General features: G+C 39.8%; 1 protein-coding gene across 1 annotated transcript; it reads right to left on the bottom strand.

Moving 5' to 3' along the window:
- Positions 1-425: 425 nt before the first annotated feature.
- Positions 426-21,233, bottom strand: frzb (frizzled related protein). The gene is made up of 8 exons (XM_040006798.1): positions 20,829-21,233; positions 12,784-13,032; positions 8,036-8,071; positions 7,171-7,230; positions 6,677-6,742; positions 4,408-4,612; positions 4,026-4,089; positions 426-3,278 (listed from the first exon to the last, which is right to left on the bottom strand). Exons 1-8 carry the CDS (start codon positions 21,112-21,114, stop codon positions 3,234-3,236), a joined length of 1,011 nt encoding a protein of 336 aa, XP_039862732.1. The 5' UTR covers positions 21,115-21,233; the 3' UTR covers positions 426-3,233.
- Between the last annotated feature and the right edge of the window lie 5,694 nt (positions 21,234-26,927).

Here is a 26,927-nt window from a genome sequence, read left to right as displayed (position 1 = left end):
GTCAACACGGAGCACAGACCAGAGAGGACAAGAGCGTGGAGGACTAAAGTGGAGGAGGATAAGGAGGTGTAATGGCAGTAAATCCATGAAAACATTTTCTCTTCCCTCTCATGGAAACTGCAGCTGAGAAAACACTGCTGGAAATTAGTACTCAGGAACTACTGGAAGCAGTACAAACACACACACGCACACACACACGCACACACAGTGGCTAGTTCATGCGGCTACTGGTCTGCTTTGTTAAACTTTACTCCCATCAATGAGAAACACTGAAATTCTGAGAGTTCAGCTTTATTGCTTTTAATCTGGTGTAGTTCAAGGTGGTGAAGCCCTGTATGAGCCTTTATGGTATGAATCAGCCTCAATTTTAAGGCCGATTTTTAAAACAAAACAAAAAACCCCAAAAACAGACACACTCCAGCTTATCTTGTCTAAATGTTTAATGGTTCACACTGCTACGAGAAGTCCAGAATTCAACATATCAGGGTGTTAGTACAGAGTAGTGTGGCACTGAGTGTTAGTGTGTTTACATGAACAGAGTTACTGTGCGATAATGAGAATACTGTTTATCTGAGGCTGTGTTCAGACAGCAGCAGCAGCAAATTGCAGTTCAATTAAAAAAAGAAAAGAAAAGAAAAAGACTTTGCTCACTGATCACATCTGTCAGAGTAGGGACAGCACAGGTGGAAATGGTAACAGTTTGGATGGCTGCTGTGACAACAACAACAAAAAAAGTTTTTCAAATGACTTTAAAAGTAGAGGTGATGCTCATACATTTTTCAGATGTAAGAGATTGACATCCAAGGAAAAGTCTGCCAAAGTCTGCAAAGCCTGCCATTCCTCTGAGAAGAAAACCACAAAACACACACACAAAAGGGAATGCTTAAGGCAAATGACGCCAACTTACCTTGGTCACACGACCAACAGTATTTTTATTGTCAATCTGTGCAAAAGCCATTATTTTATATGCTTCATCATCATTATATCCATTCCCCAGATTTTGTGGCCAACCCAACAGCACATTCTGTCAAGGTAATGCACTTCATGTGTGCTACGTGTCAGTATATAGTACGTGAATATCATAATGGGAATACATTTTTACTTTGCCTCTTGCACAAAGTCAATGGCTGCGTCCACAGATAACTCCAATAAAAGCCTAGAGTTTAGTCGCAACAAAAATAACGTGTTACAAAGTCCCTTTTTTAATATCTACCTACAATTTTAAATGAGAACTGTTAAAACTGGTTAACCATTCAGTTTTCTAACATTTCCAACATGATTTTTTTTTTTTTTTATTATATTTTTGGATTCTACTCAGTTAGCTTTGGATGATTCTCAGCTCAAGATGATCCTTATTTTTCTTGGCCTTGGTGCAGTCTATTTTAGCTCCCTTCGCTTGCCATTCAAGATCACCTTCTTCTGATTGGCTGCCCTTCATAAATAGGTTTGGACATAATGTTGGTGGGACTTTTGTGCTCCACAAGAGATACGTACCAATACAGGATCCATGTAACACAGATTAATATTACCGAATTTAAGAGAAATGTAACAAGCACACATTTAAGGACTTTTTGTCTGCCACCGTGTGTGTTTTCTGACTCGCGACTGTCATTTTATGAATTTATGACATATTCATAATTTTTTTAGTCAAATGATGAAAGACCCCTTGCAAATATAAAAAAAAAGGTTTTATGGCCCACAGTTGGCTTTCACATGTACTGAGATGTGTATGTAAATGTATGAATATTTTTGGTGCAGAACGTCCAGTTTTGGATATATCAGCCATAGAAACATTGACACTACCAACACTACAGTTCAGACGAGGGTGACGCCATCAGCGTTTACATCCTGTCACGAGCAGACGCAGGCATCCTCATGCACGGTGATATGGTGGATTACATTTTATTTTGGGGTGAACTCCCTCTTTAAGTTACGGTCACATTCCTCTTCTATTTAACATTTTACTTAGAAAAAAAAAAAAAAAAGTCTTTATTGGTCACGGTGTGGGTCGCACAAATATAGTACTAATTTTTAACAGGTACCAAAACAGTAAATTCATGTTAGAATATGTTTGTTGGTCAGATTTGAGGGGAGAATAAACATTTGTTAAACAAAAGCATAATGGAACTGATGTCCTACATCTGCCCCCCACCCCCATAATGCCCACGTAAACTATCAGCCAACAAGAAATCATAATACTGAATGCCATATCAAAGCAGTAAGATTTTTGGTTTTATTCTTTACGTACAACTGCTTTAAAAAAAAGGTTATAAAAAGCTTTACAACATGTTTAAAAATGTGTTATTCATGTCTAACAAATTTGCAAAATGTGAATTTTACAGGCAATTTTAAAAAGGGCTTTTCTTTTATTTAAAACAGTGCCACACAGAGTTTTGATAATTTGTATCTCTTTATATGGTTGTTAGTCTTCAACTTGTTATCCATATCTTTGCAGTCATTTACTGTCTTTTTACACATCTATGTGACTGTTTTGAAGCTCTTTGCAGATTATAAAGTTGGAATTTGTCAAAACAGAAGGCTGTGACCTGTGCTCATGAGGCCCATTCAGTAATCCATCGATAACTGGATCTAATGATATTCAGGAAAACAAGTTTCTGCTGCTTTCTACTCACACTGCTGTCTGAACAAAGCACAGATATCCACGTTTCATTTTCTTAGGAGCTCAGTGGAAGGCAGGTCATGGCTACAGATGTATTCAAAATGTCCAAGTCCAAATGGCTTTTGTATCATTCAAATGTCGTCCATCCCATCACCATGGTAACATGGCCAACATCCAGGATTAATAAAAACTGTAACCATGAAGAAGAGCTGTGTAGCCAACACAGCCACCGCAGGGGGAAAAAGTAAAAAATAAAAGTACATGGCTGCACGCAATTTTAAGCTCCTCCCTCTTAACTGAGTGCTTTAGGTGTACACACACACACACACACACACACACACACGTACACACACACACACACACACACACACACACACACACACACACACACACACACACACACACACACACACGTATACACACACACACACACACGTATACACACACACACGAACACACACACACACTAATTGATGTTTGTGCAAAGGAAGTAAATGACAAAACTGACTTCAAACAGTGGCAGATGAAGAGATGAACTACATTCAGCTACAACAGCCTGTAATAGTGCAATATCTACACACACACGGTCACACGCACACAAAGTCGGAAGATCTCAGTGGCGACTCTGAATTTTCCTGTGCAGCATCTGGTTCCATCTCTGGACAGAAGGAAAGACAGAAAAGTGAAAGATGATCAGCCCCATCAGACAATGAGCAACTAAAAATACAATCCCTAATAAAGATCCTTGGTTGCTGCTCTTCACCATTGGATTGATCACTATCGCTGTCAATGTTACTTTTCTAGAGAGGGTACTACAATCAATGTATTAGTCACTGATCGCAAAGTGTGACAGCATTGTAATCATTTATGCTCAAGCCTATGGCGACTGACTTGCTGCAATCTTCCCCTAAATGATACACGTTCAAAGAAAACAAAAAAGGTAGTAAAAACAGAAAACAAAGCAAAACATGAATCTTTCTTTTTAAAAAGGTTTCAGCAGAGCTGTTCAGTTTTTCCAACTGTTGAAATCTCCCTCTAAGTCTCTGGGGAATCCCGATGCTCCTGCTCTGGTACATTTCAAACATTAACAACACTACAGTGCGCTGAGCAGTTTCGGTGCATGCTGCCATGTGCAATGACAATGATGGGCGCGTGTTTCACCACAGTCACAATGCCAAATCTTCAGAGTGTGAGAAAACAAGAGCTGCAAGCCTGTTCCAAAGAAAACTGATAATTTATTTTAAATTGCTGACTCAGTTTTGCCTGAGTAGTAATTTGCTCATAGTTGGCAGAAGATGGGAAAAAAAAAAAGAAAAGAGTTGAGAGCAAAGGGTCTGAAGCCAGTCAGCACTAGAGACTTTCTATTTTAACCCAGAACCAAAATCAGGTATATTTAACTACGCACCTTGACCTTCCTGCCAATTCTATCCTTCCACTTCTGAGCAATGGACCTGTCAATCAGGAGCAACCTGCAAAGACAAAATTTTAACAATGTTTGGCATAGTTTAACAGCTAGCAAAAGAAGAAACTAAAATATGACTTTTTTGAAAAAAAGGAAAAAAGTAACATTTGGCTGTGATCAGTAATTTATCACAATAGCACCCTGCAGAGCAAAGGGGCAATCGGAAGCTGTCTCAGAAAGTCTGACAGCATACTGGTTCTACGAGTGAGATTTTTCTCTAGATAAAGCACGGGCCCAGTCTCAACAAGTTCTGGACTTCTATCTTACCAACTTCTTCTTGTCAATAACTATATATATTATCAGTTATATCTTCCGCTGCCCATACTTTGAGGTTTCACCGTCCTCGTAGCCCATAATGATGTAATCTTCTCCAGGAGTCAGCTTAGGACACAGGCAGGAGGATGAGTAGTAGAGTGTCAGCGTCATCTTGGGAATGTTGACCAGAGAAGACTTGATCACCTCCTTCACGTCCACCACAGCAGTGGGCTCCAGACCGCGATTCCTCACGTCCTTGACCCTTGCTCTGATCACTGCAGAACAAAGGCACCAGCATGGAAACTGAATATGAGATATTCAGAAATTCCTCTTACCAATGCGCACCAACCCATAAAAACACACCCTTTTGTTATGTTTTTTTAAATTCCTGGTTTAAGTGTGAATCATTATTTAATTTTTTCTTGGCCTGGTACCAGACCTTATTAAACACATGCATACCACATTTTACAAGTGAAAACTTTACTGGACAGCACAGCGTGGGTAAGGAAGCTAATGGCATTGAGCAATTTGTCCAAGTCAGCAAGCAAGAAACTCAAACACTGACTAATGAAGCCTGTCTGCCTGAAAAAAAAAATTAAACTGCAGGGAACTTGAGTCATGGAGGGTAGTTTGACTTTGGATATCAATGCTAATGCTGAGCTATCGTTTTTCTGCCTAATGTTGGCTAATGTTAGCTACTGTAATACTAGCATCAAAGCAACTGCAACCCATCTTACATTGGAATATAGCTACACTGTACAAATCCGGCTAAGTTATAGCTAGCTAGCTAACTGTATCATTTTTGCTAACATTATCACCAGCAAAATGCAAGTGGAGACAGTCATATAATGGTACAAATCAAAAGATATAAAACTGATATATGCACTTTCTAAACAAATAACCAGCTCAGGGCAGTTAGACAGCTAGCTATGACTTGGGTAAGTTGACCTAAACGTTACAAAGCTATTAAAGACACATTTAATATTATATATCAGGGGCTAACATGACCAGGACTCCAACTGGCATGTAGTATGCAACATATGTGGTGTTTGCATGTTGATGATATATAAGTTCCCAACTTTTCTGTTGTGCATTTTATTATTTTTTTAAAAAAAAAAAAAGACTTGACATGCTCACATTAGAAAATCTCAGGCGCTGACACATGAGGCTAATAGGGAGACAGTCAAGAAACTGATCCTCCAAAAAGCCCTGTGGCCTATTTTTCACAATTAAAACGTGTTTATTAGACTTACTGATTACAAACCCGTCACTTCAAAAGTAAAATAAAAAATGTATATATTAATCATCCAGCAGCACCAGCCCAAAGCACGGAATTTACTAAACTGTCATCTTAACAAAACCAAACCTATGCAGAAGTCTCAGGGTTAACATACCAAAGAATGCAACTAATGCAGAAAAACAGACATCACTGTAAAGCAAAAAAAAAGAAGAAGAAGAAGAAGAAGAAAAAGGCCACTAAACGAGGAAATGGAAGCTACACAGATGGATGAGAAGTAAGCAGAACCAGCACGGCAGGTTGGATTCCAGTGTAATATCAGAATCAGTGTTAATTAGCAAAGGGAGAATGCAAGCAGTAAGATTTATAAAGACCACCTTGTGCACTCTGGCATGCTACCAGGTTTACTAAACTCCTCTGTTTCAATTATATCGGACGATTTTGAAAGTGGGCTCTTGTTTAATGATTGCTTGGAAAAAAATAAAAATCTAAAAGCTTTCCCAAATGGATTTTGTGGCCAAAAGCATTAGTGAGGACCACATGGAAATCTCTGCTGGATTTGCCAAATCAAGCCTGCGTGCTGTATTCATCAGGAAAAGCCTTTCTGGCCTCAAGCATTTGTCTCCAATTTATTTCTAGTTGGAGCACAGAATTGTTTTACTTTTATATTCAGGGAGAAAATATCTGTGTACGAGGTTGTTAAAAACCTTCTTGCGGTTAAGGTATAAAGCAAGTCAAGTACTGATTTTACAGACTTGTGAAAAGGAACAATGGGATTACTCAGATCACATTACTTTAAAGACACTGGTTCATTATTAGTGTCACCAATAGCATCTGAGCATCAAATATGATACAAGATTAGCCACCTGATGAAAGCTAAACAACAAATGACACTCTCTCTCCATAATATAGGCTTTTCCAGGTACTAAACATGAAAAACAAGATCCCAAAATCATCTCAGAGCATCCGATCTGACTTGTATCTCAGTAAAATTATACACACATATATGTGAAAATGTGACCTCAAATAAATTATGCATTTACATTAAGTGTAAAAAATAAAATAAAAATAATACTTTAAACAAAAACTTCAGATGACTCACCATAGTTGTAGTTGTTCTTCTCATAGGTTCTCATATTCATTCTGACTGACTTACATCTGCATCTATCTATGGACACACAAATTACAACTTTTCAAATAAGCACTGACAAAGGAAAGTTTCTTCCAAGCTCCATCTTAAAAATCCACATTTCCCAGTTAAATTTGCAATGCCACATTTGAGTGAGCCAAGAAAGATCATCGTTGCAAGTTTAAATCCACTCAAGATTGTTGCTTGTCTGAGGGCATCTATGAATTTGGTTGTTCTTAAAACATGGACTGATATGACACATTCAAATTTGTTTACTTTTGTGGCCATTTGGACAGCACCCAGCATAGCTGTTGCCTCATGTTACCAATTTTTATACTTCCAATTGGCCAAATGTGGTCTGACTGTAACTATTAAGCTACACTCAGGGCCAAATATAAATATTATCAATACCACTGGTGTAGAATGATGTAAACTACACCAAAGGTCGGACATTAGACAGAAGTTACCTCCATCTGGTCCTCTGCAGTGAAGGTTGCTTGAGTCCATTGGGAAGTCTGGACTGGATTCTGTCAGGGGAATCAAACCCAGGAAAGACACGCTTTTTAGTAAAGTATTTTAACAGGTTCATAGTTAATTCATACCAGTGGTTTTCAAACTTTTGGGGTGGGACACAGAGATCTAGATCCCATTGTGCTGACCTTTTACCCATGTTGAACTAATTTTAAAATTGGTGTGTCAGACTTTCCAGCTTCTGAGGTGCGGCAGAAAACGTTTGACAACTACTAACATCGGGTAGTCCAGTGGTCAGAAAAAAAATGCAGTCGTTTCCACATCCAAATAAACACACACACACACACACACACGCACGCACGCACGCACGCACGCACGCCAATTCATCACCGTTTGGTGTAATCTGGTTGTGAGGCCTCAAGGTCAGTTTTATTTTCTACTTTAGCCAACTTGAGGTTTTGAAACTTGATGTGATGAACGAGGGGTGGATCAGACAGAAATCGAGGGTGACAGCTGAACTCTTTAACACAACCAGTCATTGACTAATGATCATATCCTGGATAATGCTGGATGTAATCCTGACATGATGAATGAAACTTTTTTTTTTATAACATTTAGTAAAGATTTTATTCAATAATGACCCAGAATGAGACTGTGAGCCCCAAAACCCAAGTGTTTACAGATGTAAGGGTCATTTTCACAGATTTCATAAGACTAGAAGTTTTGGGTTTTTTTTGCAACCCTCAGGTGTTGCCCACTACTGACCATCCTGTAGGCTTAAGGCTTTGCTTTTTAGGCCCTGGAAGATATTTTACATACAGACCATGTTAAGAAAATGGAAATGTTAAGGTTTAGCCTTACCTGGGTTACACCTGGTTGGGTCCTGGTGGTATGGATCTATGGATCAGAAAGATGGCAGTCAGAAATGAAAGGCCTGAGCCTCAATCTGCCTAACAGAGAGGTTTCTTTCTGTTAAAAGGGAGTTTTTCCTTTTGTGTGTGTGTTTTAGAAGCATCATAATTTTGTTAATGTTGCTTCAGAACCAACAGGGGAAGTTTACTTTCAAAAGCTTTTGAGAAAGCACTGAAAGACAGTTTGGATAAAAATGAACCTTTTCACAAAAGTATATTTTTATGAAACTGAAAAAAAATAGAAATTGTAAAAATAATGAAAATAACAACAACTATTATTATGACGATGACAACTTTATACCCAAACCTAAGTCATCATTACCCCATTGGTTGTCACATGACATGAACTGCAGTTTGAATGTCCATCTCAGTCCGCTTCCTACACCGACTTTGTTGCACATTATCGGCTCTCATCGACTTTCTGAAGCTGTTGTGGGAGTAGATTTTGGTCTTTTTTGCCTAGTTGCAAAGCTATGACATCACCACAATGTGATTAGTCAGTTGCAATAAAAGTTCCAAGAGCACCAAATTATTTATAGTGTATGAATACCAACAGCATTGCATATATCCTCAAGCCTTAACCTTTTAGCCAAGGCACCGTCGACTAAAGTGAATAGCCCTCAGTTTGTATTGCTTACCCTTTGAGTCAGACATCTGTTACATGTGTAAAGCGAAACTTCCTCCCTTTACACAGAAAGGAGCCAGTAGAGGTTGCTTCAAGTAGGGGGTTTTGTAGTGATATTCAACTGGAAGAAGAGGCTGGAAATTTGCGTCCCACCTGACCAGAAAAATATTTTCAACAAGAAGCTTGTGATCACTGTTACCATTGTGATCTGGACCTGGGCAAAATGGATGGTTAGACTGTCCTGGAGGTTGTGGGAAAAAGTCCAGAAGGAGGGAAAATTAACTTTGGAGATATGTGGGACTTTGGATTTCTTTATTATTATAATCATTTTTTATTAATAAATGCTGCCTCCTGCAAGGTACATACAGGCAGCACCCTTCTATAAACCAAACTGAATATTTTCATCCATTTCATTCATCTATCTCATTAATTTAATGTCAGAAAGAGCAACTGTGGAAAACGTCAATTTTTCAGAAACTTCCAAAGTTGCTCTGTAAAAACAGGCTGTAGCCTTGGCATCTGTATCGATAAGCCAGGTTCTTAATACAGACCCGAGATGCTACAATAACTTTCTATCTGCAGGGTTTCTGCACCCCCCCCCAAACAAACAAACAAACAAACCCAACAAGGTTAATAGGCCAGTCATTTTTTTTCTCCTTTTCCCCCTGATATTGTAAAAACTAGATCATTATGGCAGATTAGCACATTAGCCTGTGGTGTGGCATTTAACTGCTCTGGAAGAGGTGAACTTAAAGAGATCAGACTTAAAAACTGCCTGAATGCCTTAGCCAGATTGGCCAGACAACTGCCAATACAGAGATATGTATTGCAGTTACCAATTTTTTACAGTTTACAGTTCTGCACAGGAAGTATGCCACCCTGGCGGCTGCTGTGCTACATCTATATAAGTCTATATGAACCACCTTTTTAAGGTCACGTCACAGAATCTCAATCAGATTCAGGTCAAGACATTGACTAGGCCACTCCATAATCTTAGTTTTGTGTTTCTTAAGCCATTCAGAGGTGGACCTGCTGCTCCTTTAGGATGTTTTGGTAAACGGCATTGTTTTATTTACCACAACAAGTCTACCAAGTCCTGAGGCAGCAAAACAGCCTCAGACCATCACACCATGACCACCAAATTTTACTGTTGGTATGTTGTTCCTTTTCTGAAATGCTGTGTTACTTTTTTTACACCAGATGTAATGGGACAGACACCTTCCAAAAAGTTCAACTTTTGTCTCGTCAGTCCACAGAGGAATTTCTCAAGATGTTTTCTGGCATAGCTGAGACAAACTCCTTTGCTCAGCAGTGGCTTTGGTCTTGGAACTCTCCCACACAGGCAATTTTTGCCCAGTCTGTATCTTATGGTGGAATCATGAACGCTGACATTTACTGAGACAAGTGAGGCCTGCAGGTCTTTGGATGCTGTTCTGGGGTCTTCTGTGACCTCTTGGATGAGTTGCTGCTGCACACTTTTTCACATTAATAATAAACACCTTAATTTAGAAACTGCATTTTGTGCTTTCTTGTGTCACCATTGTCTAATATCTAAATGTGTTTGATGATCTGAAACATTTAAGTGTGACAAACATACAAAAAAAATCTGGAAGGGGGCAAATACCTTTCCACACCACTTTATGTGCAGCTCTACTGAAAAATCAATAGAGGATAGGGAAAAGAGCTATGTGGGGTGGCATCCAATCACGGGAAAAGCATAATACACTGATAATGACCTGGGAATTAGCTTTATGGTACAAGTCTCTGTTCTCATGCATCCATGTACCTCTAGGCGTGCAAAGGTAACTGGGGTTGTGAGCTGGTATTTCAATACACTGACAAACTGCAGCTGCTTCTAGTTGTAGACATACTTCTGTAAAGCAACATGCAGACCAGAGTCCCACAGAAAATCACTGGAATGACTTAAATGATTCACCCCGACAGAACCTCAGCAAACCAACAAATTACACCAAGGGAAAATCCCAAAGCCCCGCTGAGCCAAGCCAAGCTGGGGCAGAACAGAGATATGTGGGTGTATCGTTATGGAGGTCAAGGGGATTGAGATGAAGGTTTTTTCTGGACTTGCTGGTCCTGGATCTGTTTGAAGGAGCAGAGGACAGTGAGGGTTTTATTGAGTGTAAAATGAGTGGGCCTCCTGTATCAAGGAGCTCTTTGAGAAAGTCTGTGGGAGTGAAGTTGGACAGGGAATGACTCATGTTATCTGAGAGGGAGCAGAAACAAACTGCTGAGAGTAGTATAGCATGATAGAAAACACTGATATATACTAAAAATTGCAGTGAGCGATCCTCGTCGGAGTTAGCCTCCATGTTGAGACTCTCGGGGGGAAAAAAAAAAGAAAGAGTGCAGTTCATACCATTTAAGATGTCACTGGTTTTACTATGCAAGAACTGGAGTACGAGTCATTTTCATGTTGTCATAATTCACTCTTAAAGATATCATACATGGTATAATTTTTGTGGATCACCTTTGCTATGGTTATTGCCAATGTATATATATTGTACTATTGTAAACCTACAATAACATGGAGAAACCCCAACAATCAGATGAACCCCTTATGAACAAACACTTTGGTGACAGTAGAAGACAAAACTCCCTTTTATCAGGAAGAAACCTCCAGCAGAACCAGCCACATCTGCTGGTCATGGAACATGGCTGCTCTTTATGGCACTTATGTCACTAATCTGCAGAGTCATTTTGTTACTTAATTACACATTCAAAATCAAAAGTTGTGTTGAAATTGACAGAATTCCTAAAAATATCCTGAAACTATGTTAAATAATGAAAACTCAATGTTTTAAATTAAACTCAAATGCTACAAATCAGTGAGACTGAAAAACGTTTGTGTTTAATAGCAATGAAGGGCCATCACGTGAACAAGCTCCCTCTTTGTCTTCACAAAGAAAAAAATTTGCTCTTTTTGATTCAGAAAAATCTCAATAGTGAAGCAATATCTGTATTCTGAGGAGACACTCGGAATATCTTTGGTGAAAAGGCTAACCTTCCAATGCAGATAGTCCTTTCATTACTACAGACACTATGAAAGATGGACATAGCTTTCAGGTCTGAAAAATAGAAACCAATGCAAAGCAATTTAAATCTGTCTTCTTTTCTACAAGGGTCGGCGTTTTAGAAATCTGCAGGAAAATTGGCATCAGCCCTGACCTGTATGAACACTTTTCTGAGTTTATGGTTTGAGTCTCTCATTCTGAGTGATATCGAATAAAACGTCATGTCCACTTTGTAATTTTGGTCATTCTAAGTGTTGGAAAGGCAGGATTATCAAAGTCACCCCTTTCTTATCACATCTGGTCTCAAAATACCAAAAAGGCAATGGCAGAAGCAATCAGGGGCTCATGTTACTGTAGCTACATCCATCTTTCACAGTCTTTGGTCATGCTGACAGACACTGGTATGTGGTATTAGTAAGAGGTTAGAGCCTGCTACATTTTACTTCAGTGGTCAAATACATGAATTAAACAGTGTCTGGCTTCAAATAATCATCTTATGAACTTTTTATTCACAAGCTGATGTTAACTGTCCAAAAAGCTTAATAAAGATTACATTTTAAATTTGAATCAATCATTTGGTCATGCTCACTCACACCTTCATTCAGGACCTCTAAAAAGGAGCTGATTTTAAAGTTTTTTTTTTATGTTGTTTATGATGTTTTTAATGTTTCTGCACGTCAGCCAGAGTCACTGAACAGCTTCCTGTTACCATCCTTTTACTGTCTCTTGCACTTTTAAATGAAGGACATCCTTCAAGTACCAGCATGAACATTAGCATTGGAAATAGGTCTTATTAGTTATAAAAATGGTGATTACTCGCTTAATATTTTTCCCCCCCTCTTTGGATTTTGTGCTTTTTTTAAAAGATTTTTTAATAATCTTTGTCAACGTCAACATCATTTTGTGATGGTGAAACAAAAACAAAAAAAAAACAAAAATACAAAACAAAACAGAAACATAAGAACAATTTCCAGAATTAGGCTGTCTCGGGTCAAAATTGGCAGCCACACATATAACAGCAATAATACAAACGAATGAGTGTACCTGGTCCGTCTGCCTTGACGATGGCCTCAGGAGAGATGCAGACTCCACGGTCATAGAGTGGCAGCTCGCTGCAGGCCAGGTTGTCGGGCCAGCTGTGGTTGTAACGCTTCATCACCGGCTCACAGCCGAGCTTCGCCCGCTCGCACACTGCCTTACAGGGCTTGATTGGCTCATGCTGGAAGTCAATAGTACAGATTGGCGCGTACATGGCACATAGGAAAAAGAGCAAATCCGGACTGCAACCAGTACCTTGAAGAAGGGAAACACAGGTTATATGTGCAATTTCATTAGAGAGCATAAATGATGAGCAGCTGAAATGACAAAATAGAAATCAGTGGGGTGGCAGCTATTGAATTTAGTCCACCCGCCCTGGAGTCACTCCCCCGCCCACACCAGGTGTATCATGTACACCTGGTGTGAACTCTTATTGTATTGTACTGTTTTAAGTAGAACTTGAGATTTTTCCAGGTAAAATAAGGTCAGTGTAGTTCCCCACTCTCACTCTGTGTATAGGAGTTCCATGTACATCCAACACCCTCCCTCCATAAACTCAATACTTTTGTTACTTTTGAGCATCCAAGCAATCAAGCGGTATAAAGACATTTTTCCATGGATTCGTATATAAAGGCAGAATCGGTGGAAAGATGTCTTTTTGCAATAAAAATAGCTGCAAATAGCTCTAAATACAGATGTTTTGCTAGAGGCAGCTTTAGTCACAATATTTATGGATTACAGCCCACATGTAAATATGCAATGTTACTCAAGAAAGTTACACAATATCTTATATGGTTAAAATAAATAAATAAATAAATAAATAAATAAATAAATAATGAGGACAAATTGGAGCACTTAGGAAAATATGTTGTGAACACCTGCAAGCATTTAAAAAAAACAGACATTTTTTTTAGCAAATTGTGTCCATCCTGGAAATATCTTTTTTATTTTCTTTTTAAATCCATGTGGTAGCAACACAAGTCATTGGTGATGCTGACTGGAAGCTCCTGTGACTCCTACTCTGGAGAAAGACGAGGGCATCCAAAAGCTCGCTGCTCCATTTCAAACAGACCCATTAATAAAGTGACCGTCCACACTTTTCACTAATAGTGAGTCAGTTAGTACAATAACTCGTACTACTAGCTAGCATGATGGAGTTTCTATACAGCTGGGTGGGTGCTATGATGTTACTGACAGTGAACTTTATTTTATTCATAAGGTTAGTTAGTAGAGTTGCCAACTGTCCTGTAAAAAACGGAATCGTCCCGCATTCAGAGAAATTATTACGCGTTTCGTATTGAGCTGAAAAGGAGCACAGTTTGTCCCGGACTTCAGCTAGAATGGAAAAAGACACAAAGCTGGAGTTATTCTGCGTCTTTACGCTGTACAGCTGTTTCTTCTGCTCTCATCCTCTCCCCCTCCTTTTGCTGCTTCAATCATGAAACTGATCAATGATCAGCTGATCGGCTTTTTTCTTGTTTGTTTATCGCCCACTTTGCGCCAGAAAGAGGAAACCAGCGGATGTCGCGTTAAACAACAGCAGCATGTTTAAGCTTGATCAGCTGTTGTTAGAATTTATTTAATATTACTTTCTAGTATCAGCTGATGTTTGCTGGAGCCACAGCTGTAAAAGCTGCTGGTCATGATGTCGGTTTGGATATGTGGTGAGATGGAAACATGAAGATGAAACCAGGAGATGTCCTCACTGAATCATCAGAGCTGAACAGGTGATGGACAAACAGGTTTACCTTTTAGGTGACATGAATGAGTTGAAGGGAAGTTATGAACTGTTTCTGAGAGACAAATAACACCAGGATCCTTTTTCTAAGTAGCTGACAGCTGGTAACTGTGCAGGGGCGGATCTAGGAAAGTTTTGCCAGGGGTCAGGTAGAGCATTAACAGGGAAAGGGGGGCACAAAGAAATACTTTTCTTTGTTCTTCTCATTTAAAATTTCTAGCTTTTATTAAATAATTATCTGAATCTTTCAACCAAAGTTTTTATCTGACGTAAAATGTATAGAAATCATACATATACCAACAAGATTGTACATCACTGTCACAACAGCGTTTGTTTTCATTCAAAGGCTTTATGACTTTTCCTATAATACCTGGTGGGCCGGTCTCTAGTCAAAATGCCCGGGCCGATTTTTGTCCCAGTCCAGCCCTGGGCACGACCGGTTGGGGTGAGAAAAGGAAGACAGAGAGGTTGTCACCAAGTGCTCATCCACTGGGAATTCTTCACCTTTTAAATGGTATTTCAGAATTACCCCATATGGAAAAGATATATATAAATCTTATAAAGTTTGTATCTGTCTTGTGTGAAACTTGTATGAAAAGCATATAAGAGTGAAAACAGATATAAGATCCCTTGAAAAATTATATAATGAAACTTGTATGTTTTGGATACTTACTAAAACAATATATGAAAGTAATGAGAAAGTGGCCACTTCCATGAGTAATCACTTATAAGTTTTTACTATTTCTTTTCCATATGGGACGTTACATGCTATGACCAAGAAGCTTTCATATCCACACTTGTTGTAGAAATATTTAAGGACGGTTGTTCAGTCTCAGCTCACTTAATTTGAGCTCTCTAGATAGACTCATGTCTTCTTCATGTCAGTGAAGACATGGTGCATTCAGGGACCCCTGGCTGAACAAACACTGGACTTTTACCATCTGCCATCCTGCTGCATGTTTCAAACAGGATGAGACCAGAAAGAGTGTAGCACTGGGTAGAGGATGGATCAGTGCTTTTATTGCAGAGTGGGTCTGAGGTTTGGCTGTACCACTTCACAGTGAAGTCAAAGAAATAGCTTGAACTTGTGACCTCAAACTGCTTCCTGGTTTTTGGCCCAGAGCTCTTTCATTAGGACATTTTTCTGGTTAAAGCAGAGTCCTTTTTAACCACTTTTTAAAATCTTCATTCCGCCCACCTCAGCCAAGCTCAAAGTTCAGCCAGCACCTAAATGTATTTATTGAAGACAGACATGGATAAATTATGAACTAATATGGCAGGAAATGAGACTGCAGAAACCTCAAATAGTGAAGATTACTGATGAATGTGACCACAAATGCAGTTATCAATGCTTGTCTCACATGGAAATGTGAAACGGTCGCTTATTACAAGTTAAACGACTGGGAGAAATGATCCGATTAGAGAAAAAATAAGAATGAACACCTATACATATTTCAAATTTAAATCTACATTAGCAAAGAATTCAAAATATGGTTGTAGAAATGGATAAAAGAATTTAAGTCAAACTGCTGGTTTGAAGTAAGAAAAAGGTTGGCTTTTACAACAAGGACGTTATTATACAGCCCTATTTTAAAGTATCTTATTCACCATTTTAAGTTAGCAAATTTTAGTATGCTAACACACCAATTATATATATATATATATATATATATATATATATATATATATATATATATATATATATATATATATATATATATATATGCGCTACCTTTTTCTCTTCCACCACTGCTCTATCCTCTTTCCACCTCCTTACCTCATGTCTCATTACCTACACAGTGGTTGGGGCTCTAACACATGAAAATGTGCATAAACGGGTTTATTTATTCTGATGTTGTCACAGTTATTTCAATGGATTCTCATGTGATGACAGTGTATTCGCCAAGTGTGCAAGGATCCAACAGGCTAACAGCAACTAACAGCAGCAAGAAAGCAGCGTTTACTAACAGAAAAGGTCAGGAAATCCTCAACCACTCACACGAGTTGTCTGTCCCACAGCCGCTACCTTAGCTTCAATTAAGCGCTTGAAACAGAATTCAGTTGACTGCAATATACTGACATCTAGTGGTGACATTTTACACACAGTATCTCTTAAATAAATAATAAAAGAAATCCAGCCTGACACAGAACCTGAGAGCTGCATCTGGCCCTTCCACTGATCCATCTACTGCAGGGGTCCCCAATCCCAGTCCACGAGGGCCGGTGTCCCTGGAGGTTTTAGATCTCACCCTGGGTCAACACACCTGAATCACATGATTAGTTCATTACTAGGCCTCTGGAGAACTTCAACACATGTTGAGAAGGTAATTTATCCATTTAAATCAGCTGTGATGGATCAAGGACACATCTAAAACTTGCAGGGACACCGGCCCTCGTGGACTGGGATTGGGGGCCTCTGATCTACTGTTTGGCTCTTTGAGGCATCATCAGAAACGGTCTCAGTAGAAGGGTGGCTGTCAAGAACCCATCCTTAAGGAAAGGGAACAGGGCAAAAAACAAAACAAAACTGAGGCACGGAAAATTACCCAAGGCCTGGACTGGAAATCAGTGGCAACAGGTATAGTAGAGTAATGAAGACTCTTTGAAGCAAAACATTTTAATTATGGAGTTAATATGTAAGGAGTAGGTCAGGAGAGAGGTACCCTCTGAAAGTTTGGAATTTATGGTTCAAACTGCTGTTAGTATGGATGGAGGAGATCAGCCAAAGTAACCAAACCAAACCTAACTGTGGCAGCCTGCCCAAACCTTTAATCAGAACTCATATTTAGTTTAGTTAGTTTATTTTTAACCAGACAGTGATGGCATGTGTAGAGAACGTGCAGGATTGAAAAGCAATGTTACTTGCCAAATCCTACAGAGAGATAGTAATATTTGATATCCGCAGATATGCTCCGAGGCAGTTCCTGTTACAGTTTACTTAATAAATGTAAATTTCATGCATTTTGACTGAGGCGATTCTACTTCTACTGTCCTCTATAATGACCTATTCCACTTGAGTGGAAGGAGAAAAGACTATCTAAATCTAATTTGCCTAATTTTATCGGTCTGATGGATTAGAAACTTTTACTTAACTGAATTACCACATACATCAAATGGTAGTGAAAATAAAATCATAATGAGGGGAAAAAAGTTAAAGCTATTTTTTAAAGAAGCTAACTAGCCTTGATTAGCAGCTACAGTAAAACTGTAACATTTCATGTGGTTGAACTACTTTTAAATCATATAATGCAAAACCAATGTAAAATCACCTGCAATAAAAATAAAGTTTTTTGTTAACCTGACTTGCTAGAATATATATGAGTGAAATAAGTAGTGAGACTGTGCATTGCACCATGGCAATTTCAAAAGACAAAGAATCAAGAATAACTTTTTCTTTAATATGCAAAAGGAACCAATCCTATTTATTTCCACTGTGGGGCTAACTTATCAGGCAAACAGTCTCCCTGATGGGAGACTTTTAGATTTGGAGTTGAACTGTTATTATGTGTGGCTAAATTATTCCAGTTATCATTATTATTATCATTAGTAGTAGTAGCAGCAGTAGCAGTAGTAGTAGCCTTAAAGGCATGCAAGCTAGTAGGGCGCGTTTTTACGTGAACTTAAGCACTGCACCGACATTCAAGTGTAAAATGAATAAGGATTATTTTGTACTTTGAGCCGCACAAAGCTACTCTCATGGAGTCTGGAAATAATAACAAAGGAGCATATCAGTCCCCTTCAATGGAAGAATACATCCTATTATATCTAAGTAAAATTAACAGACCCCTTTATCTTAAAAAAACAAAACAAAAAACAACTCCCATAATCCTACAGTTTTTACAGTTTCGCTCAGGATTTATAGCTCAACAAGCCACTCTTAAAATGAAGAGAAGGTGGTCATTTAAAATAAATGAATAAATGAATAATAACTTCTGTGCCATTTTCCAAGGTTCTCATTATTTCTAGTTCTGAAAAAAGATTTCTGCTCAGAAAAAGCAGCACTTTCAAAACTATGTGTAAATGAGTGTTGTCGGTACAGACGGCCATACTTCTAATATTTAGAAACATGAGGTCAGAGGTCTAAAGACTAAAATTTGCCAATTGGATGCAATAGGTGACCAGCTGATGTCTGCTGGCATTAAGGTCAGCTTACCTGCTAACTGTGCTGACTCCACGGCCTGCCAAAGCTAAAACTTTTGAAAAGTGAAAGCCTCCCGGCAGGGTTAAGCAGGGTCAGAACTTGCTGTCAATTACTCCACTGATTATGTTCCTGATTGATTTTTTATTTTTGCCTACAATTTACTACCAGACAACTAACATGGCCATCAAAAGTTCCCACAGTCTAAAGTGACATGTTCACAAGTCTTGTTTCTTCCTACAAAGCAAATGGACCGACATTTTGTTCACAGTGTTATAAAACAGAAAATGGAAAGAGACGAATTGTTTTTGCACTATTGAATGAGTGTGGTTGTGTTGTTTTGTTTGTGCTCCTTGGTCATTCGGTTATATACCCTGAATATGGAAGAAAGACAGAAAAAGATGAATTTAGCCGACTGATTAGTTAAAACCATGAGTGTTTGACAGCTTTACTAGAAAAATGACTTTTGCCTCAGGTGTATTGTTGGTTGAATAAAAATATTTAGACTACCATCTTATTCAAAACTGCAAATAATACATAATTACAAAGATGTTTCCATCAGAAATGCCAGATACATGTACACAAGTTTGAACACTAATGCACTGGTTTAAAAATCAGTCTTTTGTACTACAAGCTTCTCAACCAGTTAAAAATGATGCCAAACGGGCTCATTTTCAAACTTTATTATACCGCAGGTATTTTCCCCAGAAAATGGAAACAGATTTTTGTCAAGAATTTTTTGGGAAATACCAGGAATTCAATTTCCAGTATTCAAACCAACTCATGCTATGATTCTTCACGGTCAACTGGCTGGCTAATTAGAAAAAAATGGAATGTCATCCCTTGCAGCGAAACAATTGAAATTCCTGTTTTTCCTGGACAACGTCCACAGCTCGGAGATCATTTCAGAATCTTGAACGCTCTTGTAACCAAATTCATGTGAACCCAAGAGGCTGAAAATGCTCAGGTTCCTCCTCCTGTAGCCAGCTATAATTCTGATGTGTGCTGTCTTGGATTAGTGCTACAGTCAGACCAGAAAGTGGGTTGTCACTGACCAACTGTTCAAAATATGGTTGCTCCATTACAGAGTACTGCTACAGCAGCCAAAAAAGAAAGGCAGAAAAAGGTTTCCATAATCTCTAAGTGAAGCGATGGTTTCAGTGATCAGACCAGATCCAGCCCTGCTCCACCACAAAACGTCCTGACATTTTTCCTGCAGATCTGCTGGAAATACTTGGCAGTAGTTAGTATTTTATTAGTTTATATTTGATTAGCATTTATTACTAGTCAACATCTGGGGGTGAGAGATCTAAGTCTGAGGGTCAGGTGGTCAACAGCTGATATAAAAATATTACTGAATCCCAATTACATGCATATTTAAGAAGAAAGAAGGTAAATAAAGCAAAGTAAAGTATTTGACACTGATTATACCTACCCACTGCTGTGCATATAATAATAATAATAATAATAATAATAATAATAATAATAATAATAATAATCATTATTATTATTATTATAAAGACATCAATTTAGTTCATGATAACATTCACTAATCAGTATTTTGGGATGTGATCATCTGTTATTGCACAGAAGAAAAACTATTTTTATGGTTTCCATAAGTACATTGGAAGGTTGGAAATTTGAATATATCTGATTGGGGGCATATGTCCCCTCAAATATATATGATGATTACGGCCCTGGAAAAAACACTTGGTAATTTTAGAGAAGTGACCTATTCAAGTGTCTGTTCTTCACTCCACTTTCTGTATGTACATTAAAGCCTCTTTACTTTAATTTAATCATTTCTGAGTTATGTGCCAAATAACATTACAGAGATGTTATGATTGGTCAGGTGTTTATGTTAATGTCAAGGCAACGTGCAGATGATAAAAAGGTCATCCCAGGCTGTTTCAGCCTTTGCCCGACTTGTTAACTAATCTGTGTGCCCTAAAATAGCGCTTTAACTGCTTATTAGCGACTTCAAAAATCAAAAATCGTGAACAGCAAGTTAAAAATAAAGTTGTGGGGAAAACGTTTACATGTTTTCATGAGAACCTGAAAAATCACTGTGCGATTGCTTCTACGGTCAGTTAATTACACACCAGGTTCTTCAATGACTTAATTAACTGCCCAATTAAAAAAAGTTTATTAGGGCACTGAGGGGCAGTAACTCACCCAGCAGCCCCTCAAACTGCTCGATGGCCAGCACCGCGTTGTCCTGCGTGCTGTGGTGGAGATGGTTCGGCATCTTGGTCATGTTCCAGGGCATGGACCGGCACAGCGGGATCCGCACCGTCTCGCAGGACGCCGCCCGGACCGCAGCCGGCCACAGCGCGCAGGACACGGCCAGCAGAGACACGGCGAGTCCCCAGAGAGAGCATGTCGGTCGGTTCACAGAGGGTATGGGGGCACAGTGAAGTGAGGGCAGCGCAGGTCCGTGCTCCGGTGAAGACTCGCTCATTCACTTCGAGTTAAATCCCAAATTAGACGCGATTTTCCTGCTGATTGGTGCTTTTCTGCTGCTGCCGTCCGGTCCGCAGACAGCGGGAGGGAGGAGCTGCTTTCTTATGCACACTTCAACCTCCTCCTCTTCCTCTATCCCTCCTTCTCTCTCCAGCTCCCCTCCTGGACTCGTCTCACCTCTCCTCCTCTCCTTTCCCCCTTCTTATCCTCCATACTAAAAGATAGATTCCTTTTAGATGAAAAATCAACACGAGTAAAGCCGTGAAAAGCTCGTAGATCTGTGTGTGTGTGTGTGTGTGTCATTACATTTTACGAAATCAGTGGCTAGACCTCTTACTTCTTAAGAGAAGGTAAGAGCGTGAGAAAAGTAAAATCTGTCTTTTTTTTAATATTAGAAAACACTTGAAGTGTTATCAACGCCATCTACTGCAGAAAGTGATGTCCGTAACAAATGGGAAAATCCTTGTACCTGACCATTTTCAGACGGTAGCGCCAACTTTGGATTTTGTGCTTCAGATTGCTATCAGTATGTAGGGAGGACGCATACAGCGTGCAGCTGTCAGTAAAACACGGTGGAGGCTCTGTCATGGTTTGGACTGCATTACAGCTGATAGTGTTGTCATAACTGATGATATTATGAATGCAGATTTTGATCCAACATGCCATGTAGCATGTGGATGGCAGTGGCTTCACCTTTCAACATGTCAGTGACCCCAAACACACTGCAGTAAAACCTTGTTTAAATACACATTTCTCAAACACTCTGTAAATATAGTAAAGGTACATTGGAATAGAGAGACACAACAGAACGCTATCAGGACCCAGACCTCAACATCATTGAAGCAGTGGTGGATCATCTTCACAGAACTTAACAAAAGGCAGGAAACGTCCAAAGAAGAGCTTTGAAAGTCTTTCAAGAAACCTGGAGAACCAGTGCTAAAGACTACTTAAAGAAATGAAAGCTGCTGAAGAGAGTTCAGGCTATGTCAGAGAATAAAGGCGGTCATACCAAATGTTGACTTTTAGGATAGTTAAAAATGAACAAACTTTATTTTTGTCATACTGTCTGTTCATGTATGTTTGCATATGCTTCAATAAACTGCTGCAATGCCTCAAGACATTTGAATAGTGTCATTTATAACAATATCAAATTCAAACAAGAACAAACAAAGACAATTTCACAAACTAATCTATACTGATATAACTTTCTGAACCCAGGCATTACATTTCCTGCTATGTTTGGAGTTTAGAAGTCTCAAAGTGCTCTCTTTTGAAAAGTAACCTGTGACAAAAGCTATCATGTAGGCGAAGAAAAAATGTTTTCCTCTGAGGTAAAGGGAAATAGAAGCTGAAATGATTAAAAATAAAAAATATGCATTTAAAGTACAAACACAGACACATCTTATCACAAAGTCTACAATTGATCAAGACTAGATTACAAATTGTCCACTGGAAGAAGTCTCTGTAAAACAGATTCTGTATCTGCATATGCAGAACAGACCGTTACCAGTGCATGGGCACAGAAGCATAATCTTTATGAAAATTCAAAATGTTTACAATGAAAAGCTGAATAGAGTTTGATCCAGCTCTTTGGTGTGAGCTAAACTGTGACATCGCCTCATTTGTTGTAGATCAGAGGGTGGAGTGCTACGTTATACTCTAAAGGCTACCAGGTTGAGTTAGAAAGCTCTATGACTCTATGGACACTGTTAAGTAGTACCAAAGGCCATATTATTTGTCAGACAGCACCAAAGTCAAGCAAAGTGGCCACATCCCAAAGGAAAAAAACCTATACAGTTATTATGAAGGAGAAAGTTAGCTATAGAGACCTGCAAACAGCCTGCTATAAAGTTTGAGATTTTGGGGACTGATTTGCTTTTGGAGCCAGACCCAGGTGGTCGTTTGAGGAACCACCCGGGTCACTGCACCTTTTTTTCAGCCCTGGGGGAGCTACGGTTGGTACTGCGAGTTAATGAAGTGTGTGGGAAAACAATAACAACAATACAGAGAAGCTTCCAATAAAAATAGGGATTCCCTGTGGAATAACTAAAGGAAACAGAGAGCAAAAGTAGGACCCACACCTGAAATTAGCAAAAAAAAAAAAAAAAACAAAATTTCACATTCTTTCACGTGGTTGTAGTCTTACACTGTGCTCTTACAGTTGTTGCAAAGACAATCAGGCACTTGATACGACCTGCTAACAGCAAGTACTGGGGACCTGTAACTGGTTCAGTGGTTCACTGGCCGTCGACCTTTGACCTCCGCAGGCTTGTTGCATTAACAGCTCTGTTATTGGTCCAATAAAGCTGAAAATGACGCAGCAAACTACAGCAGTGTGTGTGTGTGTGCATGTGTTGACAGCAGTAATGGTTGTCAGATGTTGGAGGAGCTTCCCATGTTAGGGTTGAGTTACAGCCAGCACTCACACACACGCACACACACACACAGACACACACACACGGACATGGTCTCTCTGGGTTTTGTGACTCATGGATCAACAAGCAGATAACTGAGTCAGCACTTTCCCTTCTATCCTTCCTTCATTCCTTCCTTCCTCCCTTCTTCCTTTCCACCCTCCTCTCACTATTGCTTCCTTCTTTTGCTTTCTCTCCCAAGTGTGTTTTTTTTTCTGACGTAAAACCCCTCTCGCATTTGGCAGGAAAATCTTATCAGAGGAATGAACACACACACGCACACACACACACACACACACACACACACACACACACACACACACACACACACACACACACACACACACATTAACTGTTTCTTGCACAGTGAATGCACATTCCAGTGAAAGTGAAAAAACCCTGCTCATTTTCTCTCCTCTCCACTGTCTGAGAAGCAAAACAAACCCGCAACCTGACTCCGTTGCGTGAATGTGTGTTTGCACCTCTGTCCTTGTGGGATCCAGTGTAAGTTTTGGGACAGACCTCCAAAGGGGTTCAGGTTAGAATGAGGTTTAGGTGCGTGGGAATGCGCTGCTGTCACTGATGGTCCTCACAAAGATAGCCACACTAACATGTGTGCTGAGGGAATGAAAATTTCAGCCAAAAGAAAACTCTTTCTCTCCGTATGTGGACATATTCTTGGAAACTACCAGAATCTTTTCCAACAAAAATAAGACTGCAGCTGTCCACACACACACACACACACACACACACACACACACACACACACACACACACACACACACACACACACACACACACACACGGTACAAGGACTGAAAGTAATCTGCAATGATTACTGATTTTGCTACAGAGCCTGAAATTGGAGCTAAAAACGTGAGTATTGCCCTGAGGGTGGTGTTTAAGGAGAAGTCACGGGGGCGTTAAAGGAGAACTGATTTCACATCGCACTCCCGTGACACTGTCAGTTTCATGATGGATAGTTTTAAAAAGTAACTGCAGCAGAATCAGAAAAAGTGTCCTTTTTGCTTTCATATGATCTTCTTCCTTGTCGACAGCATTGCCTACATTACCCACAATGCAGTTTCATCTATCAGTGAGATTGTAGTCAAAGTCAAATTTATTTATATAGCACATTTAAAACTACAACTGTTGACCGAAGTGCTGTACATTTAAGACAATCAAAAATATAAAAACATCCATGCCACAAAATAAAAGTAGGTTTTCAGACAGGTTTTGAAAGTGTCCAATGTTGGGGAGGTCCTGATGTGAAGGGGCAGTTTGTTCCACAATTTAGAAGCAGTCACAGCAAAGGCCCGATCTCCTCTCTACTTTAATCTGGACCTCGGGACAGCCAAGAGCATTCGATCCGCAGACCTCAGTGATCTTGCAGGAGTATACGAATTTAAAACATCAGAAAGGTATGAGCGTGCTAACTCATGCAACGCCTTAAAAACAAATAATAAAATCTTAAAATTAATTTGAAAACTAACTGGCAGCCAGTGAAAGGATGACAGTATGGGAGATATGTGGTCTCGCTTGCGTGTGCAAGTTAGTAACCGTGCTGCAGCGTTTTGGACCAGCTGCAGTCGGCTAACAGATGACAGACTAACACCAGAGTAAAGTTGCAGTAAACTGTCTCTTTCGCTGGAAAGTGTAGGCAACACCAAAGAGCCAAAAACCTTCTTTATGGCTGGTAGATAAGCTGAAAAAGCAGTTTAATGTCAAACATGAGGTCCAGAGTGTGGTCCAGTGTGAAGGAGGGCACACATTTTGGGATTTTATCCGTACTTTTATATACTTTAGAGATGTCCTATAGGTAAAGATCTCCCCCACAGCCATTCATATTACAGTAATGAATAAACAATTAACAGCAAAGTGACAGGAGAGTTTCTGTTTTGTCCACCATCTACTGTAGAAATATCAGTTAAAAAAAAAACAAAAAAACGTTTTCATGGTAAAATAAATAAAAATTTACATCTTTCCATTTTATAATTACCATTAAAAAATACCAGAACTTTCTCTGTAATTTGAAACATTTATTTTCGGACAATGTAAGTCCAAAGAATTTAGGTGACAGTTTATCTGACACATCTAAATGTACTACAGCACCATTTCTTTATCATGTTATAAAAAAGAGACATTTTATTGAAACGACACTTCTTTTGTACACTTTTCTTCTGTTTCAGGGATATGTCTGCAGATCAGAGTGGGCTGTTTGTGGCCCGTGATGTAAAATGACTTTGACATCACCGATTTAGGTTATTTTAGTATGGAAATAGTTTAAAAGCCACATCTGTGCGTGTGAATGTCAGATTGTTGATTTACTGACACACCTGCCTACAATTTGATAAAATGTACACAGACAGAGTTTTGTATGTTCAGCTGCCACACATCAGAAGCATTCTGATGTCTTTATAATATGCAAGGCCATGCTGTGTGAAGCAAGACAACAATGAGCTGGAGACGGACAGGAGCTATATTATTTCCATCATAGTGTAATATGTGCTCTGTCACATCACTATAATTAACATAAAAATGCTAAGCCAGGAGGTCTCCTCTCTTCAGGAACTCACTCTGCAGGAGGGGGAGATATAGGAGAGGTGGAGGAAGATCTCAGCCTGGTCATCTATTGTTTTATGTAGTCTGGAAGATGAGTGGATGACGGAGTGGGTGCAGTTTTCTCTGTGGTGGGGTCGGGTGGGCTGTCCCGGGCTCTGTGGGGCCAGGCAGCGCTGCTGAACTGGGCCCCGGTCCGGATGGGCCTGGGCCCCCTTTCCCTGGTGGGTTGCAGAGTATGGGGGTGCCTACTGGGGTCAGCGGGGGAGCTGGCCCCAGGGAGGGGTCACTTACCCCTCCCTTCCTTCCCTCCCCATCTCCAGCTGCCTCCCTCTTCCTGCTCCACCACAACCACCCACACATGCAGGGCCTTGGGGTAAAGGTGTGTCACCAGGGTGCAGGGGAGGCATCCCCCCCCCCTCTGTCCCCTTCTGGCTGCCTGTGCCTCAATTTTATCCCACAACTTAGACATTCACATTACTCACACTCTCATTACACATACATATAGGATCTTGGGGGTGGGCACGCTACACGGAATCCAAAAGACCATCAGGGTGTACAACCTCACCCCTGGCGTTGTTGCCCACCTCTCAATTTTAAATACACGTAGACATTGAGGGCTATCAGGAGGGGCTATGCGCTTACCTGCTGCTCTCTGGCAGGTAGCTCCATGCCCTCCTGGGTTTTAAATGCACCGTAGAACACACATGCATCAACACTACACATGAGTGGGCAGAGGGAGGTTTGGAGTCTTCACACCCCCCCCACCCCCCCACCCCCCCGTTCTCTGCAGCCTGCTGGAGCGGGGGGGTCTGGGAGGAGGAGTTGGCCGTCCGAT

Source organism: Simochromis diagramma, unplaced genomic scaffold, assembly GCF_900408965.1.
Source record: "Simochromis diagramma unplaced genomic scaffold, fSimDia1.1 OVJJ01000514.1, whole genome shotgun sequence".
NCBI lineage: Eukaryota > Metazoa > Chordata > Actinopteri > Cichliformes > Cichlidae > Simochromis > Simochromis diagramma.
The sequence above is the reverse complement of the archived record's forward strand: the minus strand, read 5'-3'. Positions and strand labels throughout refer to the sequence as shown.

Excerpts from the sequence above, each read along its gene's own strand:
- frzb (XM_040006798.1), bottom strand. The coding sequence starts at position 21,114 with ATGAGCGAGTCTTCACCGGAGCACGGACCTGCGCTGCCCTCACTTCAC. Across the intron at positions 13,033-20,828 it reads GCAGTTTGAGGGGCTGCTGG|GTACTGGTTGCAGTCCGGAT; the intron begins GTGAGTTACTGC and ends CCCTTCTTCAAG. Across the intron at positions 3,279-4,025 it reads GAATTGGCAGGAAGGTCAAG|AGATGGAACCAGATGCTGCA; the intron begins GTGCGTAGTTAA and ends CCTTCTGTCCAG.